Raw genomic sequence first — 22,546 nt, 5'->3', positions numbered from 1 at the left:
CTGCAGCAGAAACAAACAATGAGAGACTTGTTGACAATGACAACAAGGATTGCCTCAATCAGAGGAAGAAGGAAGAAAACAGCAGGGACCTGGATGGTACCTGAGTGAGTGGTGGATGTTCTAGCCTTTGCACAAGTCACGGAGGGGTAGACTGGATGACGACGTCACTGAGGGATTGGGATTGGGATTGGGATCTCTTTTGGTGAAATGCAAGCCAGCCACTGGAGCCCTGAGCCGTGCCGGTCGCCACTGCTAGACTGAGAGATCCAATGAAGGGACCGGAAGCGCCTGTGAATGCCTGTGAATGCCTGTGAATGCCTGTCAGTGCCTGAACTGGCCTGAACAGGCCTGAACAGGCCTGAAACTCGACTAACCTACTACCACTACCACTACCACTACCACTAACTACCACCCATCATCATCTCGTTTCTTTCTTCCATCCTTCCTCTCATCCCTCTCTTTTATCATCTTCTCTTCCTTCCTCTTCTCTCAGTCCATCACTATCGTCCTATCCATTCTTCAACCATCAACTCACCATTATCTGCATGGCTTAGGCTAATCATCGCTCATCTTGAACCCCTCCACCCATCCAAACCTCCAACCAACCCAACCCCCGCTTCACCAGTCTGTGACTATGGCCTACTACGACGGGCGCCAATATTCTTCTCGCCCTTCGGCTGGCTATAACCCCGACTACTATCCTCCCCCATCTCGTCATCAAACCGATGTCGTGCGTCATCACCGGGATGGCAGTGTCGAGTCCTTCGAGGCCGTTCACCGTGACTACCCCCCCGCCGATTATGGCTACGAGTACGGCTACGGGATTCCCCCGCAAGGAAAACCCACCCGCGCGTCCACCGTCCACGAAAGTGTGCGCCGTTCCCACTCCGTGAATCCGCGCGACCCTTACGACGGCGGCTCAGACTACTATCGGCCCTCACATCGCCGATCTAGACGCCATGACGATCGACGTACGTACATATCCGCCAATCTTTCTTTCATACCAGTCATCTCGGCCGATAGAAATCAAGACCCAGTCAACAAACGTGCTGACCTTACCTAGATGACCGGGGAAGATATTCCCGATCCCCCTCCGACAGTCGTTCTCCCCCACCGCGCCGACGAAAGTCCATCTCCGAGCAAGCCCTGGGGGCGCTCGGGTTGGGTTCCCTTGCGTCGTCGGGATCGAGACATCGGGAGCGCGGCCGCTCGCAGGCCCGCGACCGCAAATCCTACTCCTACTCGCCGTCTCCGACTCGCTCGCGGAGTCGCCATCGGCGCGAGAAAAGCGAGCAACGTATCGCACAGGCGATGCGGGCCGCTCTGACCGCCGGAGCCATCGAGGCATTCCGCGTCCGCAAGGATCCCGGGGAGTGGACCGGCGCCAAGGGGAAACGGATCTTAACCGCTGCCATCGCGGCCGGAGGCACGGATGGACTGGTGGACCGCGATCCCAAGAAGCACTCGAAGCGTCATGTCGTCGAATCGACCCTGGCCGGGCTCGCCGCAAACCATTTTCTGAACGGGTCCCGATCCCGTTCCCGATCCCGCGGCCGGCACCATGGCCGCTCCCAAAGCAACAGTGGCGTAAAGAATCTTGCTGCCACAGGCGCCTTAGCTGCGATTGGCAAGGAAGCGTACGATCGGTTCCGCTCCAAGTCCCGCCCCCGGGACCGGAGTCGGGGTCGATCCCTCTCGCAGGACAGCTACGAGGACCGTCGTCCGAGACCGCGGAGCAAGAGCGTTTCGGACTACATCCACAAGGGGATGGAGGCGCTGGGCCTGAGCGAGAAGGACCACCGCCGGGACAGCCGGGACCGCCGGGACCGAGAGGGCCGCCACTCGTCTCGCCGCGATGATTACCCCGACGACTATAGCGACTATGAGTATCGCCGTCACCGAAGCCCACGGCGCGCCCGGCATTCTAGAGATGTGAGTCGACCAATTGTTCACGCCGACGAAGCTGGCTATAGCCGTACCCGTGCCCCGGATGAGCCCCGCTCCAACAGCACCGAGGATTGTGACTCTGACTTAGGTAGCAGTACCGATGAGGAGAAGCGCCAGAAGAAACTAACGCGCAAGACGCTGGTCAAGACCGGCCTGGCGACCGTGGCCACGATCCACGCCGCCCATGAGCTCTACGAAAACATGGAAAAACACAAGAAACGAGCCGAGCAGCTCCGCGAGGGCGAGATCACCCCGGAGGAAGCCCGCCGCCGCCGCCTGAAAGCCAACCTCGGCGATATCGCCAGCGTGGGCGTCGCCGCCTGGGGGATCAAAGGCGCCGCGGAAGAATGGAAACATGCGGCCGAGCTCCGGAAGGAACGCCACAAGTTGCGGGAGGAGTGCGAGCAGAAGCGCGAACGTCGCCATCAGCGCGCGCAGAGCCACGCGGGCTATGACCATCACCACCAACCGCGGACCGTGTACCCTGATGAGATCGAGGAGCACCACCCGTCCGAGTATGGGTCCACCCCGAGCCTGCGGTCCCGGTCGGCCGGACGGTCGGGACGGGTGCCCATGGCGCAGTACGCTTAAATGCCTGTGGGAAGGAGGAGGGCTTGATGCACAGGGTATCAGACCTGTTTGGTGATGGAGTATAGGATGTGCGATGATATGATGATGAACTTACGATTTGATGAATTCTCGAGACGGGTTCGTCTTGGGGGCTGATGTATTTTACTTCTGGATGCCTTGGTTCTGTGGCTTTGATTTTTTGATGCGTGGCTTTGTGATGCGTGCGGCCCTACTGATGACAGATCGATGATGGGATCGTGGGGGCAATCTGCTCTACCATTGATGATTGTTTTGACATGGCTTGTTCGGGATTATTTATGACATGACCGGAAGTGAACTGGCTCGAGCCATAGCTCGTCGAGTGCATCTCGTGTAGAGTGGTACTAGAAGAGGAGCGGTCGAGAACAACTCGAGTCTATGATTGACTACACCGCGGCAACTGCCCGCTGAAACCGAGATGGAGAGGGATCCGGGCAATTTGGCGCGGGATGTGGTGATAGGAGGGGCGGGGCGAGTGGGACTGATTACGATGGTGATATACACGAGTGGGATGAAAATTTGAGATTGCAATTCGAGCAATGGTATTTGGATTATAGATCATGAGTTTGTTCTGGCTGGGAGTGATGGTTTGATGTTTTGATACTGCCTGGATAAGCGGGTTGTCAGTCAGCTTTGTGTTGACAGAGCTTGGGTGCTCGAGTAGCGAGAATCGAGAATAAGTTCGGGCGATCGATCAGATCAAGTGTAGAAGAGTCAACATCCAATCTCACAGTGAATTAGGAGACTGTCCGAATTGCAGAATTCTTCATTTTTGCTCATCATATCGGGGTTGTTGGGTTGTTTGGTTGTGTGGTGTGGTGGTAGGGAGGATCAACAGCCAGACTTACACTTGTTAGCTGGGACGAGAGGTGGATTGGGCTTGAAAACATTATTATTCAAATCCCGGAAGGCTGCTTGCTGCAGTCCTGTGCACTCCGCCTGCGCAGTTGACCGAGTACGAGGGAGGAAAGAAGAGAGAAGGAGGAGAGGAGCAGCCGAGGAGGAGAAGGCCCGGTTTTGATGCTCCGCCGATGCCCGGGTCACGTGCCGCCTGGGTATACTCGAGCAACCGTGAGTGGATGCGATCGCATAATCTCCGGCCTCCGTCGTCTTCCAAACAACAACCATCGCAACTCATTCACCACCACCACCACCACCACCACCACCACCACCACCACCACTCATCCTCCTGCATACACTCCCATCCCTATTGCCAGAATCACACTTGAAATTATCACCTGACCCCTCTCCACATCCCAACCTGTCACAATGACAGAATCACCGGGCTCCCCCCTCTCCTCCATCGCCTCCGACGAGGACATGTCGGACCGCGACGACCTCAAGCAGCCCTTCTCCCCGTCCGGCTCCGTCACCAACTCCAACATGCCGCCCTCGAAACGCCGTCGCACGGGCGGCGCCACCTCCTGGGACCGCGCGACCCCGGTCTCGACCACCTTTCCCGACGACCTCCCGCCGCCCTCGCCCTCGACCTCCATCTCCTCCGACACCTCCGGCGAGATCCCCAACTCGCCCGGCACGTACGCGCTGATCGGCGGCAGCATCGACGACGACTACAGCGGCCAGGCCAACGACCAGGTGACCGTGTGCCGGTGGGACGGCTGCGACGCCGGCGATTTGGGCAATATGGACGGGCTGGTCAAGCACATCCACGACGAGCACGTCGGCAGCCGCCAGAAGAAGTACTCGTGCGAGTGGGCGGACTGCAGTCGGAAGGGCCAGACGCACGCCAGCGGCTACGCGTTGCGCGCCCACATGCGGAGTCACACCCGCGAGAAGCCGTTCTACTGCGCCCTGCCTGGTTCGTGATCTTTTCTCTCGCGCAGACCCCTACCTTCCCGTTGTGCATGGCATTGGTACTGACTCATTGATGGGTGCTCCAGAATGTGACCGCAGTTTCACCCGCTCCGACGCCCTGGCCAAACACATGCGCACCGTCCACGAGACCGAGGCCCTCCGCCCGTCGGACCCCGTCCCCAAACACCACACCACGCTGGCCGCGGCGGCCGCGGTCGCCGCCGCCGCCTCCTCGTCGGCCGCGCCGACCCCGACGGGCACGCCGGCGGGCAAGGTGCAGCGCATCAAGCTGAAGCTCTCGCAGCCCAAGGCCGAGGACCCGTTCGCCGACTACGGCGAGAGCGCGACCGAGGAGACGGAGGAGGACCTGTCCGTGCCGCCCGTGGGCTCGGAGAAGGGCTTCGACGTGCACGAGCTGCTGCTCGAGGGGCCCCAGCTGTACCGGCTGCTGCTGCGGCAGCTCCACTGGGCGCGCCAGGAAGGCGAGCAGCTGCGCGCGGCCGGCGAGAAGATCCGGGGCAAGCGCAAGGAGGCCTGGCTGGAGAAGGAGGCCATCTTCGATGATGTGGTCGAGGCCGAGCTGGGGCTGTTCCGCACGATCGCCGGCCAGGAAGGCGCGTTGCTGGCCGGGATGGAGCTGGATCCGCCGGCGGCCGAGGGGGAGGTGCAACCGGAGCTGGAGCCGGAGCTGGAGCCGGAGCCGGAGCCGCTGGAGTCGACGGAGGTGGAGGTCGGGGATGTGGAGGCTGTTCCGTCGTGATGTGCATCTCCTGAACGATAAGTTCTCGCCTTTTTGGGGGGGCGGAGGCATATTGACCGGGGGTTGTTGTGTGCATGCAGGCGGACCAGCGTCTCGGGTTTTGGGGTTTCTTTTTCTGTCAATGTTTGCGGGTTTGTCAAAAATATCCCTGGTTTTTTTTTTTTTCTTGGGTTCGACTTTTTATAATTTGTGTACTCTATGGTATGGGAAAGGGGGAGTTTCGGCGCTATAATTCGATCATCACGGCCAAGCGGCCATGGCAACCTACAATTATCTACGTCTGACACGAGCCGACTAGTTCTTCCCGGCAGTTGTTGGTCACTGTGATGATGGCCGTGCTCAAGAAACATCCAGCCGATACGACTGCAAACGTAGCACGAGGATCACCGGGGTTGTATCATCCAGCATGCCCGAGTCAAGCCGAGCACACTGCAGTCAAGGCCAGACTCCGTCGGACGACCTCATCTACTATCAAATTGCACTCCGTCATACAATGCAGGGCATCATCAATTCCATTTCAAGTATCCCCGATCATCAACGATCACCCAATGACAAAGACAAAGAACACAACGTCCAAATCGCAGACAAAACCCACAGCGTGTCACCATGTTCAAGGAAGCACCATTCACTCACACCCAGATCATCCATTCCCCCAAGCCCCAAGCCATATCCCAAGCCCGCCAGAATATCCTATCACATCCTATCCTATCGTATCATAATCAAGAGACCAAGCCAGAAACCCGACGGAGTTAACTGCTGACGTGAACGGTGACGATCGATCGAGAGGTGTGTACGGTACAGTACATGTAGTCCATCGTCCGCATCAACTATCTCTGCCTCAAACCCAGACCGAAGGTTCTCACTTACCATGACCAAGTGTAAGGAGTGACCAAGTCTAGTCCAAGGGTATGTCCGAAGGACTGCACCAGAGGTGCGTAACGGGGGAATCCATCCCTAGTAAGTCACCCCGCCACCCATGCCCGGCGGCAGATCAAGAGCCCCCGAGCCGCAGTAGCACCGGTGCCCGCGCTTGGAGCAGTTGCAGGTCGTCCGGATGTGGCCGCAGTAGCAGTGCCGGTATTTGTCGCAGACGCCCCAGCACGGCTGTATCGTTGTTTTGTGTTAGTGAAGATTGTGAGATGGTGGTACGGGTAAGTTAAGTTGAGGAGATGGGGGAGAGATGAAGAAGTTAGGGCTTACCACGCTGCGCGCGATGAGCGGGGAGGATTCGGTGGGGAGTGGGGTGCTTGTGGGTTCTGTTTCTGGTTCGGGGTCGTCTTCCTCGGGGTGGAGAGGGTTGTTGGTGATGTTGGACGTGGTGCGGTCCTCGTCGGTGTCTTCGTTGGGGGTATCCTCATCGATGTCTTCATCCGGGCGGGTGGGAGTGATGACGGTGCCATCCCCCTCGGCCGCAGCCTCAGTCCCATCCGCAGGGAGTGTGGTGATGGTTCCGGTGGCGTTGCCAGCGCCAGGCTCCAGGTCCCGGGGCGGCAGGAAAAGGAAGACGCATTTGCAGCTCTCGCCGGGGATCTGGCAGCGACAGGTCTTGCCGCGGCAGTTGCAATTGTGCTTGCGGCTGCAGGTGCCGTAGCAAATCTGCTTGAGCTTTGTATCAGTATCTGACTATGTCTGGTGGTGGTCTGTTTTCCAGAAAGAAAGGAGGGGGAGGGGAACGTACCCGCTGGAGAGTGGAGAGCTCATCGTTCACGGCATGCGAGAACCCAGGTCGCTCGGATACTTCTGCGTCTTCGTCTTCAGGGGCAGGGGTGTTGTCAACAGTATCAGCAGTCTCCGGGGCGGGGGCAGCTGTCTCTGCAACCGCCGCTTCGGCGACACGGTCCGCGGCATCCTCATCGCGACGCCAGTTCTTGCAGTAGCAGGGGGCGCCGAGTCGGCGGCAGGGGCAGACGATGTGATAGGCTCCGTGCTTGCAGTGGCATTTGCCTTCCTTGGAGCACATCACGCCGTGGCAGGTCTGGAATCCATTCGTATTAGCATTAGCATTGACCTTCGTGGATAGCCAGGGGAGAGACTGACTGTAGGCTTGCGCTCTACGAGCTCGCTGATAGGAGAAACACCAGGAGCTGCATCGTCGAGGTCCTCGCTTGCAGCGTCGGCGTCGTCAGTAGAGGGCGTGGCACTCGCCTCTTCATCGGCCGTAGTGCTGTTGATGTTGACAGAGGGACCATCCCGGACCGCGCGCCACGGACCCTTGCACTGGCACTTCTCCCCGAGTCGCTCGCATCCGCACCGGGCGACGACGTCGCGTCCCTTGCACAGGCACTGGTACTTGTCCTTGCAGTTGCCGATGCACTTTTTGCACGTGCCGTGGCATTGCTGTTTCTGGGGGGTGTTAGCTGGTGACTTCGGGTTGGGGATATAGGGGGAGGGGGGCTTACGCCTTTGTTCAGGAGCGTGTTGGTGGGTGAGGTGCCTTCGTCGGACGAGTCGATGTCTTCGGAGGGAGTATCGTCAGAGGGGACAGTATCAGTGGCCGCATCAGAGACAGTATCAGAGACAGTATCAGTGACAGTATCAGTGACCGCATCAGAGACATCGGCACCATCGGCACCGACATCAGAAACTGCATCACCCTCATCAACGGTATCCTTGGCATCAGCGTCGACCCCGTCCCTGGAAGCCAGCACGTTACGCCGGCAGCTGCACTTCTGGCCTGGGTTTTCGCAGTAGCAATACACCCGGACGCCGCTCTTGTTCCTGCAGAGACACATGTTCGAAGGGGAGCATACGCTGCCGATGCAGCCCTTCTGATTGATATTAGCTCCATACATGTGTGTTCTCAGAGACATGGGACCTACAGCCTTGGAGTGCAGAAGTGTATCGACAGAAGAGGCACCAGTAGTCATCTCGTCGAGACCGTTGTCAGAGACGGTGTCATCACCAGAGTCCGCATCCGCAGTGACGACGCCATTTCCAGGGGTCTGGGACGCGTGATCATCGTCACCAGGAGTAACAACATCAGAGACCAGACCGTAAGAGGTAGCCAGGGTAGTCTGTATCTTCAGACCAAAGAACAGTAAGAGTATGAACCTGAAGGAGAGCATCTTGAAGGAAAGACTGAGTGTTATCAGATGGAAAGGACTGGAAGAGGGTCGATGATGGATGGGGATGATGAAGGAGAGACGAGACGAGAGAAGACGGAGGGTGAGAGAAAGAGAAGGTGGTGAGAAAGAAAGAAGGAGAGTAGGGGGATCGGTGGTGATAGAGGTCATATTTATAGCCCAGTCCGTGAGGATGTAGGGAATCAGTGAATGTCACGAAGGAAATTACCGGCCGGATTGGGCACGTTAAGCGAATTTTGGAGTGAATGGTGATGGATTTTGATATCAGGCCACGCCTTGGTTTGCACGGTGTGTCAGAGAAAGTCTTTCAGCTGATATGAATCATCAGTTGAACCTGCTGGGCGAGATATCAGAAGCACCGGAGATGATGGGTGGCCTATCCAAGTCGACCCAACTGCGCTGTGATTGATGTTTCTCCCCAGAGCATCGTCAAGAGTATATGACGAGAACTGCTTGTGTGAGTGATCACCCAGGCTGACTTGGCTGGAGGGCAGAAACACTTCTGAGAATATCTCACCAAGAACATTTGGGTTTGCGCAATCATAGTGAGCTACAGTTTCCTGAGTTGCAACCGACCTCGCGACATGACTTCGATGGCCTGCAATCACAGAACCAAGTACAACGCCAGATGACAGCCCGGCTTCGGCATCCAAGCAATTCCAGATCTTCAACGCCGCAATCGATATCGCCGGCATGATACAGTGCAGCACCGTGTTCTCTCTCATGCGCAAACGCGTCGATGATAAACGGTTATACCATGGTAGTTCCCATCCACAGTACCGCCGCCAACCTGAAATTGACTCAATATGTTCTACGGTAGGAGGTCCGTCGACAGCACCACTTACCCCGTGCCAATCGTCCCTAGAAAGAACCTCGCAATGGAGACCGTCGCGCAGAGACGTGATCACCTATTCCTCACGCTCGAAGTATGGCTACTTAAATCATGGCCGCCACAAAATGTCATATAACCAACGGCATCTTGCCTAGCTGAAGAAGAGAAACCCCAAAGTCAATCGACTCTCGGCATATCTAGGTAGAAAGGAGGTAGGTCGTCAACCATACCATGCTCTCTACAAAAAGACTTATAATCTAGGTCTGATCTTCTCTCGCTACTCTGCAGTTTGATCTGTATCAGGAGAATGGCAGAACTGGCTGAGATGATAGCCTGCGAAAGATTGCTTTGATATGGAGACGGAGTTGGCTCACTCGCTGGCGTGTAGAGTATATGATAAGAACGGTAGTGGGCTAGATTGCTCCAACTTTGGGTATCATGAACACATTCTCTTGGAACTTTTCTTTCCAGTTTGGTTCTGTATTATCGAGACCGTAACGCCTATTAAACATATAAAGGAAGTGGAACAGCTCGCGCAAGGCATAGACCATCCCCGCTACGAGCTATGACCAGACCATTACAACGGAGGTGTTCAAATCATAGTACACTTGGAGGGTAACCCGCATGGACCCTCTTTCTTAGCCGGCTGAGCGGGCTGCGCATTCGCATCACTACCACCACCCTGCTGCACCGTCCTCTCCGGCCCCGTCGTCTTCGCCGTATCTCGCTGCTGGCCCCCCGCCGTCGCGGGGTCCTCAGCCTTGGTGGCACTATCATGTAGTCACGCGAAATTGACCCGGGCGAGGTGCTCGTAGAACGACTTGCCCTGGATCTCGGCGATCTGGAGCTCCAGCGCCGTCGGCTGGCGGGAGCCATCGGCGCCCTAACATTGCATCAAAGCATCAGCACCACAATCTCAAACCTTATCCCCCCCCCCCCCCTCCCCAATTCAACCCTAATGCGAAAGAGAAAAAAAGACGAACCGCAAAAGTCCCCGCCCCCCACGCGGACCCCCCATGGATCTCCTCCAGATTCGCCAGCAGCGGGAACGCCGTCTTGTAGCCGAGCGGCACGTACAGGAACCCGTGGTGGGCGAGGGTGCTCATCGCGGCGATGGCGGTCGACTCCTGGCCGCCGCCCAGCGTGCCCGTCGACACGAAGAGGCCCGCGTACTTCCCGAAGAACCCGCCGGTGGCCCAGATGCTACCCGTGCGGTCCCAGAAGGCCTTGAACTGCGCGGGGAAGTTGCCGTACCGCGTCGGGATGCCGAAGAGCGCCGCGTCGTAGTCCAGCAGCTGTTCGGGTTTCTCGAGCACCGGGACGGAGGATTTGGGCGGCGCGTGCATTTTGGTTAGGACTTCCGGGGGGAGGGTTTCTCGGATTCTGTTCACGGTGGGGGTGCGTTAGTTGGATTGGGGGGGTGAGGAGGGGAGTGTGGTGGTTTTGAGACGAGGCTTGGGCTGGCTTACTGGTAGAGGTCGGCGGTGCCGCCGGCGGATTGGATGCCTTTGAGCTCGGCTTGGGCTAGTTTCTCGATGTGTCCGTACATCGAGTACTAGAGTTCATCGTGCAGGGGTTAGTTGGGTGCGGTTGATGGGGGAGAAGTCTTCAGTAAGAAGGGGGCACCATACATAGACGATAGCAATTCGGGGTGCCATGGTGAAGAGTTTATCTTTGAAAGAGAATCAAAGTGATCGATGTGGGAGGCAATGAAAACAAGATGGGGAGGTGGGGATCAATTCATTGATATGTGTAGATGGTTCAATCCCTGGGGTTTCCGTCCGTGTCGGGGGATATATAGTAGTGATATCATTCATGTCACGCATCACATGGCGGGGCTGTGGTGTGCTGCACGCCGCACTCCTGGCCCACGGCACTCCAAGACCTCTTCTGTAACTCAATGCTTGGTTTGACTTACTGGTACGGCGGTCCCAGATAATTAGTATGTGGAAGCGGCCTCGTTGCGGCCTCGGGAAGGTTCGGCAGTCGAGAACAACCACAGAAAGACGCCCTCTCGAGGACGTCACGGTCTTCTGTCTCTGGGCTCGGGACGGGGCCAGATTCAGGCTGAATTAAGCTTACATCTATGACGCTGCAGAAGATTGACATGACGTGGTTATCTGCCGAAACGGCGAACCATGGGTCGTCCAGGTTGCAATTGAGGGCTGGTTCCGTAGATTGCGGGATCACCACTTGGGAATGCTTGGGAGCGGGAATCGGATGCCATCGCATAGCCTAACCGTTAATACCGTCAATCAAGGCATGGAAAAGGGATAAACGGGCGAGGGAAAACAAAAAAGAAGCGCTGTAGAAGGGAATATCAGAGTGAGAACATTTATAGTGCCGTTGCGTTGATCGCCGTAGTTATCCGTGCTGCTGCAATTGCCCCGAGGGGAGACGGCTCGACCCTACCTACTTTGTTACTTGAACATTTGTGTTTCAAAATTATGAACTGGGTCATCTTGATCAGTGTAGCATAGAAAGTCCCAAGGACCATTGGCATCTCCTTGGTTGGATAGTGTCCGATGGTGATTGGCATTGAGTACAGATCCCGACACCATGCCCACCACGCCCAGAGAGCATGAGCGTACCTGAATATTTCCCCCGCACGGCACGTCTAGTATACTACGATCAAGGATAAACATGTTCATCAGCAAGATTCCTGGCAGGGCAAGTGTCAGCGAAAAGCCCTGAGATGAGCGAGCGACAGGGGGGGGCCCGGGAAATTAGCTGAAGGAACGAGTACTCGGTGTCTGGTAGATTCTATGGGTGGCGTTGAACCTCTCCTTTAGGTGAGACGACCAATCCAACTTACTCTCTCTAGATGATTACTCTCGTACAATTCCTACAGCCAGTCTTCCCGGGGGCCTGACGGATGAGTCTCAATCCCCTACATAGGAAGCATACATTCGTTCTGTTCCAACATCGTGATATCATATCAAATCGTCTTCTCTCCGTTCGTCACGTCAACATGAGACAGTCGCTCCTCGCCTCGACCACCCCGCGCCACCGGGCGTGCACATGCCGGGGATCCGTGGGCCCCAGCCTCCAGACCTCGTGCAGCACCTCGATGCCCGTGCGCACCGCTTCGATCCCATACACTTCCACGCGGACATACCACAGCCGGAAGCGGTCCTGGTGCAGGGGATCGAACGCCTCCGTGGCCCCGATGAACGCCGGCCAGAACAGCGGGGCGGCGAGGATCTTGGTCTCGGCCTTGAGCCGCTCGACGGCCTCGATGCTCTCCAGGATCGCCTGGACGTACTGCCGCAGGTAGCGGTGGCTCATGCGCCGCACGCCCTGCGCAAAGAAAATCACCAGCGCGTTCAGAAACGCGCGCGTCTGGTGGTAGACGATCGTGGCATTGATGCCGCCGCCGTCGGGCCCCTGGCACCGGGTCCGGCGCGTTTCGAGCGGCCAGTCCATGATCTGCTGTTCCAGCTGATCGCATCGCCGGCTCAGCGGGCCCGGCAGGTTCCCCATCTCTGCCTCGGTGGAGGCACGGCTTTGCAACTCGTCGATCACTTCGATCGCCTCCTTCAGCAGGAGCAGCAGGCTCTGCGGGATGCCGTAGATACTTTCGTGGGCGGACATGCCTCCCTGGCTGCTGGCAGCGCTGGCAAACATGGGTGTCATGGACGCAGGGCTTTCGTCTTCTTCGAGGTAGACCGACCCGCCGGGAAGGGCCGGTTGGGGGCCTAGGGCTTCCGGTGAGCCTAGGGAGGAAGCAAAGCGAGACGTCTTGTGGGGGGATTTTACGGCGGTACTCTCGTAGATGACGCGGAGGTACAGATAGATGCGATGGAGAGACTGGGCTTTCCGGGAGAACGTGGACTTGAGGGAGCTCATATGGGCGATGAGCTTCCCGGCCCCGTCCAAGTGCACGCCACAGGTGCTCGTATCCCCTGACATGACCTCCAGAAGGTGAGGCAGGTTAGCAATCGCCACAACAAGAACAGCTGCAACAACCACAGCAGGATAAGAGCGAAGAAAGAAGAAGAAGAAGAAGAAGAAGAAGAAGAGAAAGAAGGTGTTCCGCCCACATTGATCGTGACCATCGAGAGCATCGTGGCCAGGAATTCCTTGTACTTGGGTCGTTGGTCGGTGTAGAGATCGGTCTCGACGGCGTATTTCAGCATGCCGATCGCGTCGCACCGGTAGCGCGAGGCGAGGGTATCCCAGCGCTCGGCGTCCGCGAGGCGGTGGTGGGCCCGGTGGTCGTTGGACAGGTAGAAGGCACTGATCGAGAGCAGGGACTTCCGCAGCGCATCCCGGATGCGGGTGGTCGTGCCCCCGAAGCTCAGCTCGCCCGCGCACTGCAGGACGCGGGGCAGGTGGATGGTCTTCCACGGGCTTTTGCTGTTGTCGATCACGCAGAATAGGTTGACGACGCGGTGCCGGTAGTGGTGCATCAAGAGCCGTTCGCGGCGGGGGACTACCAACGACTCCAGGGCATGCTGCGGCGCTGGGTCGGCGGGGCAGCGTTGGCTGGCACAGCTGGGGTTTACGTCTCCCAGCACAAACTGCTCGAGATCCGGCACCTGCACTTGCCCACCGTCGGGCACGCTGTCGCCGAGAGCAATCAGCGGCTGTGAGGGGCCATATGGAGAGACCGAGAAAGCATCTGGAGAGAGAGAAAATGCATTCGGAGAGACAACCGAAAGATCCGAGTTGGCACTCGTTCCTTGTTCGTCCAAAGAGTCCAAGACTGGTTGCTGCTCGTAGCTATTACAAAGGCTCAGGGCCGCATCTGCCCCGGAATCCTGCATTGAAGGGTTGGGACCCAGAGAATCCGCGCCCGGGTCCAATGCCACGCCGCCGTCATCCGCTGACGGAGATGCTTGGGGCAGACAGGGGGCCACGGGAGAGAGGTCATCTCCATCTCCCGGGGGGAGGGATGACGCCTGCGAGAAGCCGAAGACGCCAAAGCTCTGTATGCTTGCACTGACCTCCTCGGTGCGCGAGTGCACCACCAACTCCAGCGAGTCGAGATACCGCAGGATGCCATCCACTTGATCGTAGTCTAACGGGGATTTGGGAGGCGCTGAGGCACACGCGTGGCAATGAGAGACCGTCAGCGGGAGTTCCAGCGAGTCAGCCTGGAGGACACCTGCACGCACCTGCGGGGAGAAGACGTCGGTGGGGTTGGCTCATGGGCCCCACCGATAGATCCTCCGAGTGGAGCGCCTGCCGGTCTGTCAAGGGCGTGAGCCAGTGCAGCCGCGCGGAGTAACCCTCGCAGGTGAGACCCTTGTGGTAGCACTGGTGACACGAGGGTTTTCCCTCATCACACTTGATCTTCCGCGCCCGGCAGGTCCAGCAGCCGGTGAACGTCTTGGTGCGCTTTCGGGGTCGGGGTGGGTTCAACGGGTCCGACATCTGGAGCGATGAGCCAGGAGGATGTGTTGGCCAGCCACGGAAGTCAAGCAAGGCAAGCAAACCCAGCACGCGCAGATTCGAGGGGAAGAATTGCACTGGGGAGAGAGAAACGGCAAGTCTGAGCGTCGAGCGTGGGGCTGCGGAGGATATAACTAGTAGTTAGGGTTAGGTTAGTACAGTACCTTAGGGATTCACCAAGTAGGTAGTACTACCAATACTACCTAGTAGTTATCGCCTCGCTCACCCATCCGGTTATCAAGCTTGTTTCCTGCTTCCCTGATTGAGTTTTGTTTAGATCTTTCTCCGAGTCTTCGATATGATACAAATAGAATCGAGATCGCTTTCCTTTCAAAACCTGCCAGGGACCTGCAAATCGTGGACACCAACAAACAAGTCCTGATGTAATCACGGTATGATAAGGTTATCTCATTGAAGTTGCATGGGAAGCTATGGGTGGGGTAGTTGATTATGATTATCATAATTATTATGATATTATGATTTGTATGATTTATTAGTAATGTCTGTCAATAATACGTTCATATCGTTCCAGCGTGGGGAAAAGGCAACTCACAGCGAGGCCAATGGGACTGCAGAGATAGGCGGGGTAAATAGCTTAGCCGAGACCACCCCGTAAGGTACAGTACGTACAGTACGTACAGTACAGTACAGTACATACCAAGCACACCAAGTGGCAAGCAACCCTGAAAGCAACCAACTCCGTCGGCGTGAGATACTCCAAATGACCGTGAACAGTGGAAGAAAGGCACGTCAGTCAGTCAGTCAGTCAGTCAGTCAGTCAGTCAGTCAGTCAGTCAGTCAGTCATCCAGTACAGGGTGTTGATCATGCTTATCAGCCCCATTCAGGTTGCGCAATTTAAAAGGCTGATCCCGATATGCCGATGACGCGCACATATGTTTCTTATCACAGTATCACCCCCCGACTGAAAGGTGCAACAACCCCAGTCTCTATTCCTCCTAGATATTCAGCATGACTACCACGGCTACGATCTCGCAATCCATCCCTACCGCCGTGGCCGCCGTGGCACCCAGCCCCGGAGCCCAGGCGGCCCTCGCGACGGGGGGCTACGAGTTCCCGGGCATCCCGCAGATCGACGACCCCTACCAGAAGCGACAATGGCAACTCGAGCACATGGCGGGAGCCTTCCGGGTGTTCGCGCGCAAGGGCTTCACCGAGGGCACCAGCGGCCACATCAGCGTGCGCGATCCCGTGGATCCGTCGACGTTCTGGATCAATCCGTAAGCCGCTTCAAACCGCATTGAATCTCCTGCCCCCAAGAGAGGCCGCTAACTCTCTTCTCCCCAACTCCGCCAGCATGGGCAAGCACTTCGGCATGCTGAAAGCCAGTGACATGGTCCACATCGACGAGGCCGGACAGGTCATCGGCGGCAACCAGACGGCGGTCAACGCGGCGGGCTTCCTGATCCACAGCGCCATCCACCGCGCCCGCCCGGACATCCACGCCGCGTGCCACACGCACTCCCCGGCCGGCAAGGCCTGGTCCACCTTCGGGCGGCCCCTCGACATCCTCAGCCAGGACACCTGCAACTTCTGGGGCACGCAGGCGGTCTACCGGGCCTTTGGCGGGGTCGTCCTCGGGGCCGCGGAGGGCGGGCGCATCGCCGCGGCCCTGGGCGAGACCGGCCGCGTCCTGGTGCTCCAGAACCATGGGCTGTTGACCACGGGCCGCACCGTGGATGAGGCGGCGTACCTGTTCACGCTGATGGAGCGCTCGTGCGAGGTGCAGATCATGGTGGAGAGCGCGGGCCTGCCCAAGAACTTGATCGCGGACAAAGAGGCCGAGTTCACGGCCCGAGTGAATGCGGATGCGGTAAGTCATCTCCTCGCCAGAGAATCTCGAGTGGTGGCCCCTACTCACGCTTTCACGCAGGAAACGCTCTATACGGAGTTCCAGCCGGACTTCGAGTATGAGATATGGAAGTCCAACGGAGAGCTCTGCAGGGGCGAATAGGGGTGGAGATAGAAGAAATATGGCAGTAGCTGCTGCGTATGACTGCAACCTCTTTCTCCTCCTGCGAGACTGCTGTGTCTCTTATACTTCAACCGTTTCTTTCTTGCTCGTCCAGCATACATAGATAAGAGGATCCAGTGGAATTATCCTAGAATTTTCGAAATGACTGAAGTGTCGATTATAATAGACTTTCGAATAATAAAGGTTATACTGGGACTGCGACAGCCTGCTAGCCACATATCATTTGCATATTTGATTTATTCCTCCCCTTGCATTATAAAATTAGCAATTAGTATCTGCATATCCGCTGCTTTTCTAGCCATGGGATATAATATAAGTGCTTCCGCTCGACAACTGGGCCAAGTCCGACTCACCGGAAGGGAGAGTTGATGCTGATGAGCCGATGTCGGCTCCGAGCGCGGACGAACGACCCTAAGGAAGTTGGGAGGCAATAGCGAGTAGGACAGCAGGAGCAAGACCCACCACACGCTTACTGCACAAGAAAAACATGGTTCACATGGTTCCTACAATTCTGTACCATATACCTGTGATAGAAAGCAAGCAGCATCGATTGATGCCGTTCAAGGAAAAAGAACAGGACAACTGGGTTGCCGTAATCGGCAAGACACAGGAGATACGAGACACGGAAGATATACTATACAATAGATTCATAGCAAAGGTTTATTTTTCCAATTCTCGTTCTTTTTGTACCACTCTATCACCTCATAATCCTCCTCTTCCTCCTCCTCCTCATCATCACCCCCCTCACAGCCGAGCAGTGACACCAGCCTGCAACGCCTTGACCACCTCGGACGCCGCGCGCTCCCCACTCCGAATCGCGCCCTCCATGTAGCCCTTCCACTCGCCCGCCGTCTCCGTCCCAGCAAAGTGCAAGTCCCCGCAGCTCTCGCGCAGCGCATCGGGGCCCAGGGTATCGAGGACCCCCGGGGTCAGCGACGTGCAGGGGCAGCCCCAGCCGGACCACTCGTCCTGGGCCCACTCGTACTTGGTCATCTGGACGAACTCGTCGTCCACATTCCCCCGCGCCACCTGGAACAGTTTCGCCAGCTGGTCCAGTAACTGTCGCTCCTGCTCGGGGACCGGCAGCGCGGCCCAGGCCCGGCCGGGCTCGCCGGACATAAAGCACGTCAAAACGTACTTGGCATCGTCGGGGCTGCAGCTGTCGCGGACGACGCTGGCGGGGCCCGAGAAGGACTGCGCCAGCCCGCAGAACCCGCCGCGCACCCAGAACGGCGAGCGGAACTCCACCATGGCTTTGGTGTAGTACCCGTAGGTCGTGGACTCGATCCACGCCTGCTTCGCCGGGGGCAGCGCGGGGAAGAAGGCGATCTTCTTCATGGCCGGCGTGGGGACCGTGAGGATCACCTTCCGGGCGGCGTACACGGCGCCCCCGGCTTGGACCTTGACCGGCTGATGCGCGGTCTGGACGATCGAGTGGACCGGCTGCGCGAGGCGCACGGTGTCCCTCGGCAGCGACGCGGCCAACCCCAGGGCGAACGCCTGCGTGCCCTGGCGGACCCGCAGGTACTGGCCGCCGTGCTTGCGGTCGGAGCGCATCTGCAGCAGCCCACCCCCGGCCTTGCAGTAGTTCAGGAAGTAGAGCGCGGAGACGTCGTTCGGATCCTGGCCCAGCATGGCCCGCGTCCACACCCGCGCCGTCGCCACGGCCACCTCGCTGGCGCCCCGCGCGCGCAGGTACGCCTCGAAGGTGACGCGGTCCAGGGCCGGATCCCGGGGTCTCCACGCGTCGAGCGCCTGGCAGTCCGCTTCGCACAGATCACGGATCGCGGCCAGATGGGCCTGGGTTTCGGGGGGGAACTATTCGGCGCGCGGTCAGTCAGTGATCGGGTGGTCCAGTCACCGAGGGATGAACCCCTCTCGACGCACAGCAGAAACTGAACGCTTACATTCGGCAACTCGCCGTACCGGAACGGCGTGCAGGTGCCGTCCACGTCCTGCAACACCGCATCGCCCTCCGTGTTCTGCACAATGAGGTCCACCCCGTACCGCTGCGCGAGTCCATACACCTTGCTCTGGTTGGTGTCGTTGATCCAGGCCGCGCCCAGGTCTATCGTGCCCCGGCCATCCGCCAGCGGCGTACTCCACGTCTTCCCGCCGACGCGATCGCGCGCCTCGAGGACAATGCACGACACCCCGGCGCGGAGCACATCGTGGGCGGCGGACAGACCGGCGAGACCCGCCCCAATGACGATCACATCGACCGACTCGTGGACGGCACCGAGCACGGGGGGCAGGGCCGGGTCGGGCAGCGCGAGGACGGCGTCGATTTCGAACAGCCACGAAGGCGCCGCCAGTTTGGGCACGGGCACCACGGTGATGGCAGGCCGGTGGCCCTCGAGGAAGCGCTCGACGTGGCGGGTATGCTTGCGGTTGGCCGCGTCGTAGTTGACAATGAAGAGGTTGAGCTTGACGATGTGGCGGACCGCGGATCCGGCGGCAATGATGATCTTGCGCAGGTTCAGCAGGGCCAGATGGATCTGGGATTCGTAGTCGGGCGGCGCAACGCCGTCCTTGGTCGTCCCCGGTTGGCCGGTGACGTGGATCATCTGGCCTGCGGGGGAAATCGTGGCGGGCGCATAGTAGGCTCCGGTGGTGTTGGAAAGATCCACCGTCTGGACCTTGGACATGGTGGCGAGGTGGTGATGAGCAGGTGAACAGGTGAACCGAGAGAAAATGGTTGAGTGAATGAGGGCAAGGGGATGAGGGAAGGGGGAAAGGGGCAAGAGCATGCAGATGCAGAACCTACAACCTTGGAACCAGTCAACACCCCTCTATATAACCATACTCATAACCCTAACTATGATCATGCAACTGGCATCAGCAAGCACCAGCAAGCACCAGCAAGCACCAGCAAGCACCAGCAAGCTCCGAGCTCGTTCTGGCGCGCTGTCGCTTGCTTCTTACCGGCGCTGATGCCCCACTAACAGCAACAACTTACTAGGGCTTTCCCCGCATGCAGTCCGTCGTCGCTGTCACTTACCCCAAGCAACCAGGGTATCATGTACTCCTGGGATTTAAAAATACACCAGACCCCGAAATTATGTAGACAAAGATTATCATGATAAGACGCTCCTCGTGCAAGATAACCATTCAGTGAACTCAACCTCGTGATTCCCAGAACCCTACGGCAAGCAAACATGGCCGCTGCCACCGCCGCCGCCCCCCCTCGCCTGAACAATCCGTCCCTTCTCATCGGCCAAAACTATATCAACGGCACATGGCTGGAGGCCGCGTCCGGACGGCGTTTTCAGGTTACAGGTCAGTGCAGAACCCGCTTGATTCCAAATTGGTCGCGCGGTTGGACCGACCCTGAGCCACGGCTCCCCCCTTAGACCCCGCGAACGGCAACACGATCGGAACGTGCCCCGAATCCGACTCGACCGATGCCCACAAGGCCATTGACGCAGCAGCGGCCGCCCTGCCCGCCTGGCGATCCAGGACGGGTCGCAACCGGGGTCGGATCCTGCGGCGGTGGTACGAGTTGGTGATGGAGAATCAGCAGGATCTGGCCACGCTCATCACCTGGGAGAACGGCAAGGCCACGCCCGATGCGGCCGGCGAGGTCCTGTTCGCCGCCAGCTTCCTGGAATGGTTCGCGGAGGAGGCGGCACGGATCTATGGCGACGTGCTGCCCCATAGCCAGCCGGGCTTTCGGGTCGCGGTGATCAAGGAGCCCGTGGGCGTTTGTGGCCTCATCACCCCGTGGGTCTTGCCTGCATACCTAGTTTCTGCTACATGGCCGAGTTCCACCCCCGCAAACTGACTGGTCTCCCTTCTTAGTTGGAACTTCCCGGCGGCCATGATCACGAGGAAGCTGGGCCCCGCCCTCGCCGCGGGCTGCACGGTGGTGGTCAAGACGGCCGGCGAGACCCCGTTTACCGCGAATGCGCTGATCCGACTCGGGGCGCAAGCCGGGATCCCCGCCGGCGTCGTCAACAGCGTCACCGCGCTGGCCAACACCGCGGAGATCGGCCAGGCCCTGTGCGCGTCCACCACCGTGCGCAAGATCTCCTTCACGGGCTCGACGCGGGTCGGAAAGCTGCTCATGCGCCAGTCCAGCGACTCGGTGAAGAAGCTCAGCCTGGAGCTGGGGGGGAACGCGCCGTTCATCGTGTTCGACGACGCGGACCTGGACCTGGCCGTGGACGCCGCCCTCGCGAGCAAGTTCAAGTCGTCCGGGCAGACGTGCGTGTGCTCGAACCGGCTCTTTGTCCAGAAGGGCATCTACCCCGCGTTCCTGCGACGGCTCAAGGACGCGGTGGCTCGATTCCGCGTGGGGAATGGGTTCGACCGCAAGACTACGCATGGCCCGCTGGTGACGGCCGCCGCCGTCGACCGAGTGGCGGGCCTGGTGGAGGACGCCGTCCGGCGCGGGGCGAGCGTCGAGATGGGTGGGAAGAAGCGGCTGGACTTGGGTAAGTAAGCTGGCTGGCTGGCTGGCTGGCTTCGGAGACCGACCGACCTCGGGCTGATGTTCTCGCAATCGTAGGCCCCAACTTCTACGAGCCCACCATCCTCACCAACGTCACCGCCGACATGTCCGTGGTCACGGACGAGATCTTCGGCCCGGTCGCACCGATCTTCGCCTTCGACCGCGAGGAAGAGGTCATCGCGGCGTCCAATGCTTGCGAGGTCGGGCTGGCTTCCTACCTCTTCACCCAAGACGTCACCCGCGCCAGCCGCGTCGCCGAACTCCTGCAATTCGGCATGGTGGCGGTCAATACCGGGATCATATCGGATGCTGCAAGCCCGTACGTCCGAGGTTTTCCCTTGTGCCACTTCCCCCTTCCTTAGACGCTTTGTCGGTGGGTTTGTGATCCTTGCTGACGGTTGGGCTAGGTTTGGCGGAATCAAGCATTCCGGGATGGGTCGCGAGGGGAGCAAATATGGGATTGAGGACTACCTCGAGACCAAGACCCTGGTCACGGGGAACATCCATGTCGTGCACCGAGCGGTGCTATGACTTTCCGGAAGGGGAAGAGGTGACGATCATCTCTATGGCATTTCTGGGGAACCTTGACGCTGGCACTAGGAGGGTGTTACGGGTGATGGGTGACTGAGGCCACGCCGATATTTGACGGAGGTATTTTAGAGCCAATGTATGTATGCTATGTCGATTCTTATGAAGAGACAAGATGCATATGGGTGATGGTGACAGCTGGTGGGCGTACAGATTAGCCCTAGGATCCTCGGGATGGGGAGGGAGGATGGAGTCGGATGTGCATCCATGAGATGCAGTACAGAACATACAGTTACAGGAGGTGATCAGCGGGGTACCGTTAGCGGGCCAGCGAATCGGAGAGCCGTTCCCAGCCGATCTATTTCCCCCACCTCTGATTGATTAGGTTGAGTCCTGTTCACGCTGTGACCTTCCCATCTATGAATCCATCTATGAATCCATGATATCGGGTTGCCCCACAGCGTCCCCCACAAGCGAGTGGGTCAAACCCTTCCGTAAGAATGAATTCCCTTGACTGACTCGTAGAGACTCGTGTACAAGTTGTCTTTGGGAATTTACTAGTCCTCCATAGCAGTAGCATGGCCATTTTTGAAACCAATTGATCGATCAGTCTTGATAATCGTCATCACGCAAGTGGCTGACCTCCTCTTCAACGTTCCCCAGTCCCAACCTTAACCCATTCGATGGCCCCAAATACAGGAGGTTTGTAACAGCGGAAACTTCCTAGAACTTATCATGTTGCCAGAGCTGTTACTGGGTCATTGCCGTGACCATCTTCCGCCATACGCATCGCAATCGGAATTGTCTCGCTGTAGCTTGCCCCCTCTCCACATCCACCACACAACACAATCCACGGCCCCCCAAACGAAGAACCGATGGAGGTATCTAGCCAGCTCTCACCGGAATCAACTTGGGACGAATTTCTTTCTCTTGCAATGCATGATTTTGCTTTTTCTTTTTGCCATATAAAGAGTTCTTCGCGCGACAACGAACCAAAAGTCTGTAGATCACCGCCAACCGGAAATATGTCCTCCTTGGATGGTGCGGTGGTCAGCCAGGATGCTTCGCCCCAAGCCGGTTGATGCCACAGGACCTCATCTCCAACGGGATGGGATACTGTTCTGGAGT

At 58.2% G+C, this 22,546-nt stretch overlaps 8 protein-coding genes across 8 annotated transcripts; 4 read left to right on the top strand and 4 right to left on the bottom strand.

Annotated features, from left to right (window-relative positions):
* Window positions 1–387: 387 nt before the first annotated feature.
* On the top strand, window positions 388–2,860 carry BO86DRAFT_389505 (uncharacterized protein). Its single transcript, XM_025672150.1, has 2 exons — window positions 388–971; window positions 1,064–2,860. Exons 1-2 carry the CDS (start codon window positions 635–637, stop codon window positions 2,536–2,538), a joined length of 1,812 nt encoding a protein of 603 aa, XP_025527428.1. The 5' UTR covers window positions 388–634; the 3' UTR covers window positions 2,539–2,860.
* Window positions 2,861–3,674: 814 nt separating this feature from the next.
* On the top strand, window positions 3,675–5,557 carry BO86DRAFT_339455 (C2H2-type zinc finger protein). The gene is made up of 2 exons (XM_025669021.1): window positions 3,675–4,375; window positions 4,458–5,557. Exons 1-2 carry the CDS (start codon window positions 3,826–3,828, stop codon window positions 5,129–5,131), a joined length of 1,224 nt encoding a protein of 407 aa, XP_025527427.1. The 5' UTR covers window positions 3,675–3,825; the 3' UTR covers window positions 5,132–5,557.
* A 203-nt stretch (window positions 5,558–5,760) lies between these two features.
* BO86DRAFT_456477 (uncharacterized protein) lies at window positions 5,761–8,282 on the bottom strand (the record flags this gene model as incomplete). The annotated part of the gene is made up of 8 exons (XM_025677168.1): window positions 7,951–8,282; window positions 7,531–7,899; window positions 7,169–7,468; window positions 6,810–7,106; window positions 6,332–6,754; window positions 6,098–6,235; window positions 5,999–6,051; window positions 5,761–5,821 (listed from the first exon to the last, which is right to left on the bottom strand). Exons 1-8 carry the CDS (start codon window positions 8,194–8,196, stop codon window positions 5,761–5,763), a joined length of 1,887 nt encoding a protein of 628 aa, XP_025527426.1. The 5' UTR covers window positions 8,197–8,282.
* A 1,545-nt stretch (window positions 8,283–9,827) lies between these two features.
* On the bottom strand, window positions 9,828–10,704 carry BO86DRAFT_448414 (flavoprotein WrbA; the record flags this gene model as incomplete). Its single annotated transcript, XM_025676644.1, has 4 exons — window positions 9,828–9,929; window positions 10,030–10,429; window positions 10,516–10,601; window positions 10,678–10,704. The coding sequence occupies 4 exons, from the start codon at window positions 10,702–10,704 to the stop codon at window positions 9,828–9,830; spliced, it is 615 nt and encodes a 204-aa protein (XP_025527425.1).
* Window positions 10,705–11,982: 1,278 nt separating this feature from the next.
* On the bottom strand, window positions 11,983–14,850 carry BO86DRAFT_430933 (Zn(II)2Cys6 transcription factor). Its single transcript, XM_025675742.1, has 4 exons — window positions 14,167–14,850; window positions 13,909–14,090; window positions 13,090–13,809; window positions 11,983–12,961 (listed from the first exon to the last, which is right to left on the bottom strand). Exons 1-4 carry the CDS (start codon window positions 14,423–14,425, stop codon window positions 12,008–12,010), a joined length of 2,115 nt encoding a protein of 704 aa, XP_025527424.1. The 5' UTR covers window positions 14,426–14,850; the 3' UTR covers window positions 11,983–12,007.
* A 563-nt stretch (window positions 14,851–15,413) lies between these two features.
* Window positions 15,414–16,416, top strand: BO86DRAFT_410103 (class II aldolase and Adducin N-terminal domain protein; the record flags this gene model as incomplete). The annotated part of the gene is made up of 3 exons (XM_025674467.1): window positions 15,414–15,682; window positions 15,759–16,275; window positions 16,336–16,416. 3 exons carry the CDS (start codon window positions 15,414–15,416, stop codon window positions 16,414–16,416), a joined length of 867 nt encoding a protein of 288 aa, XP_025527423.1.
* Window positions 16,417–17,181: 765 nt separating this feature from the next.
* On the bottom strand, window positions 17,182–19,085 carry BO86DRAFT_379598 (putative flavin-containing amine oxidase; the record flags this gene model as incomplete). The annotated part of the gene is made up of 2 exons (XM_025670684.1): window positions 17,182–18,255; window positions 18,345–19,085. The coding sequence occupies 2 exons, from the start codon at window positions 19,083–19,085 to the stop codon at window positions 17,182–17,184; spliced, it is 1,815 nt and encodes a 604-aa protein (XP_025527422.1).
* A 510-nt stretch (window positions 19,086–19,595) lies between these two features.
* BO86DRAFT_313635 (NAD-dependent succinate-semialdehyde dehydrogenase) lies at window positions 19,596–21,421 on the top strand (the record flags this gene model as incomplete). Its single annotated transcript, XM_025668015.1, has 5 exons — window positions 19,596–19,716; window positions 19,791–20,160; window positions 20,239–20,873; window positions 20,948–21,209; window positions 21,298–21,421. The coding sequence occupies 5 exons, from the start codon at window positions 19,596–19,598 to the stop codon at window positions 21,419–21,421; spliced, it is 1,512 nt and encodes a 503-aa protein (XP_025527421.1).
* Between the last annotated feature and the right edge of the window lie 1,125 nt (window positions 21,422–22,546).

This window comes from Aspergillus japonicus (genome assembly GCF_003184785.1).
Source record: "Aspergillus japonicus CBS 114.51 unplaced genomic scaffold BO86scaffold_26, whole genome shotgun sequence".
NCBI classification, from domain to species: domain Eukaryota; kingdom Fungi; phylum Ascomycota; class Eurotiomycetes; order Eurotiales; family Aspergillaceae; genus Aspergillus; species Aspergillus japonicus.
This window is presented reverse-complemented; position numbering and strand designations above follow the sequence as displayed.

Excerpts from the sequence above, each read along its gene's own strand:
- BO86DRAFT_339455 (XM_025669021.1), top strand. The coding sequence starts at position 3,826 with ATGACAGAATCACCGGGCTCCCCCCTCTCCTCCATCGCCTCCGACGAG. Across the intron at positions 4,376-4,457 it reads GTTCTACTGCGCCCTGCCTG|AATGTGACCGCAGTTTCACC; the intron begins GTTCGTGATCTT and ends TGGGTGCTCCAG.
- BO86DRAFT_389505 (XM_025672150.1), top strand. The coding sequence starts at position 635 with ATGGCCTACTACGACGGGCGCCAATATTCTTCTCGCCCTTCGGCTGGC. Across the intron at positions 972-1,063 it reads TAGACGCCATGACGATCGAC|ATGACCGGGGAAGATATTCC; the intron begins GTACGTACATAT and ends GACCTTACCTAG.
- BO86DRAFT_430933 (XM_025675742.1), bottom strand. The coding sequence starts at position 14,425 with ATGTCGGACCCGTTGAACCCACCCCGACCCCGAAAGCGCACCAAGACG. Across the intron at positions 14,091-14,166 it reads CCGACGTCTTCTCCCCGCAG|CGCCTCCCAAATCCCCGTTA; the intron begins GTGCGTGCAGGT and ends CGTGTGCCTCAG. Across the intron at positions 12,962-13,089 it reads TCTCGATGGTCACGATCAAT|GTCATGTCAGGGGATACGAG; the intron begins GTGGGCGGAACA and ends CACCTTCTGGAG.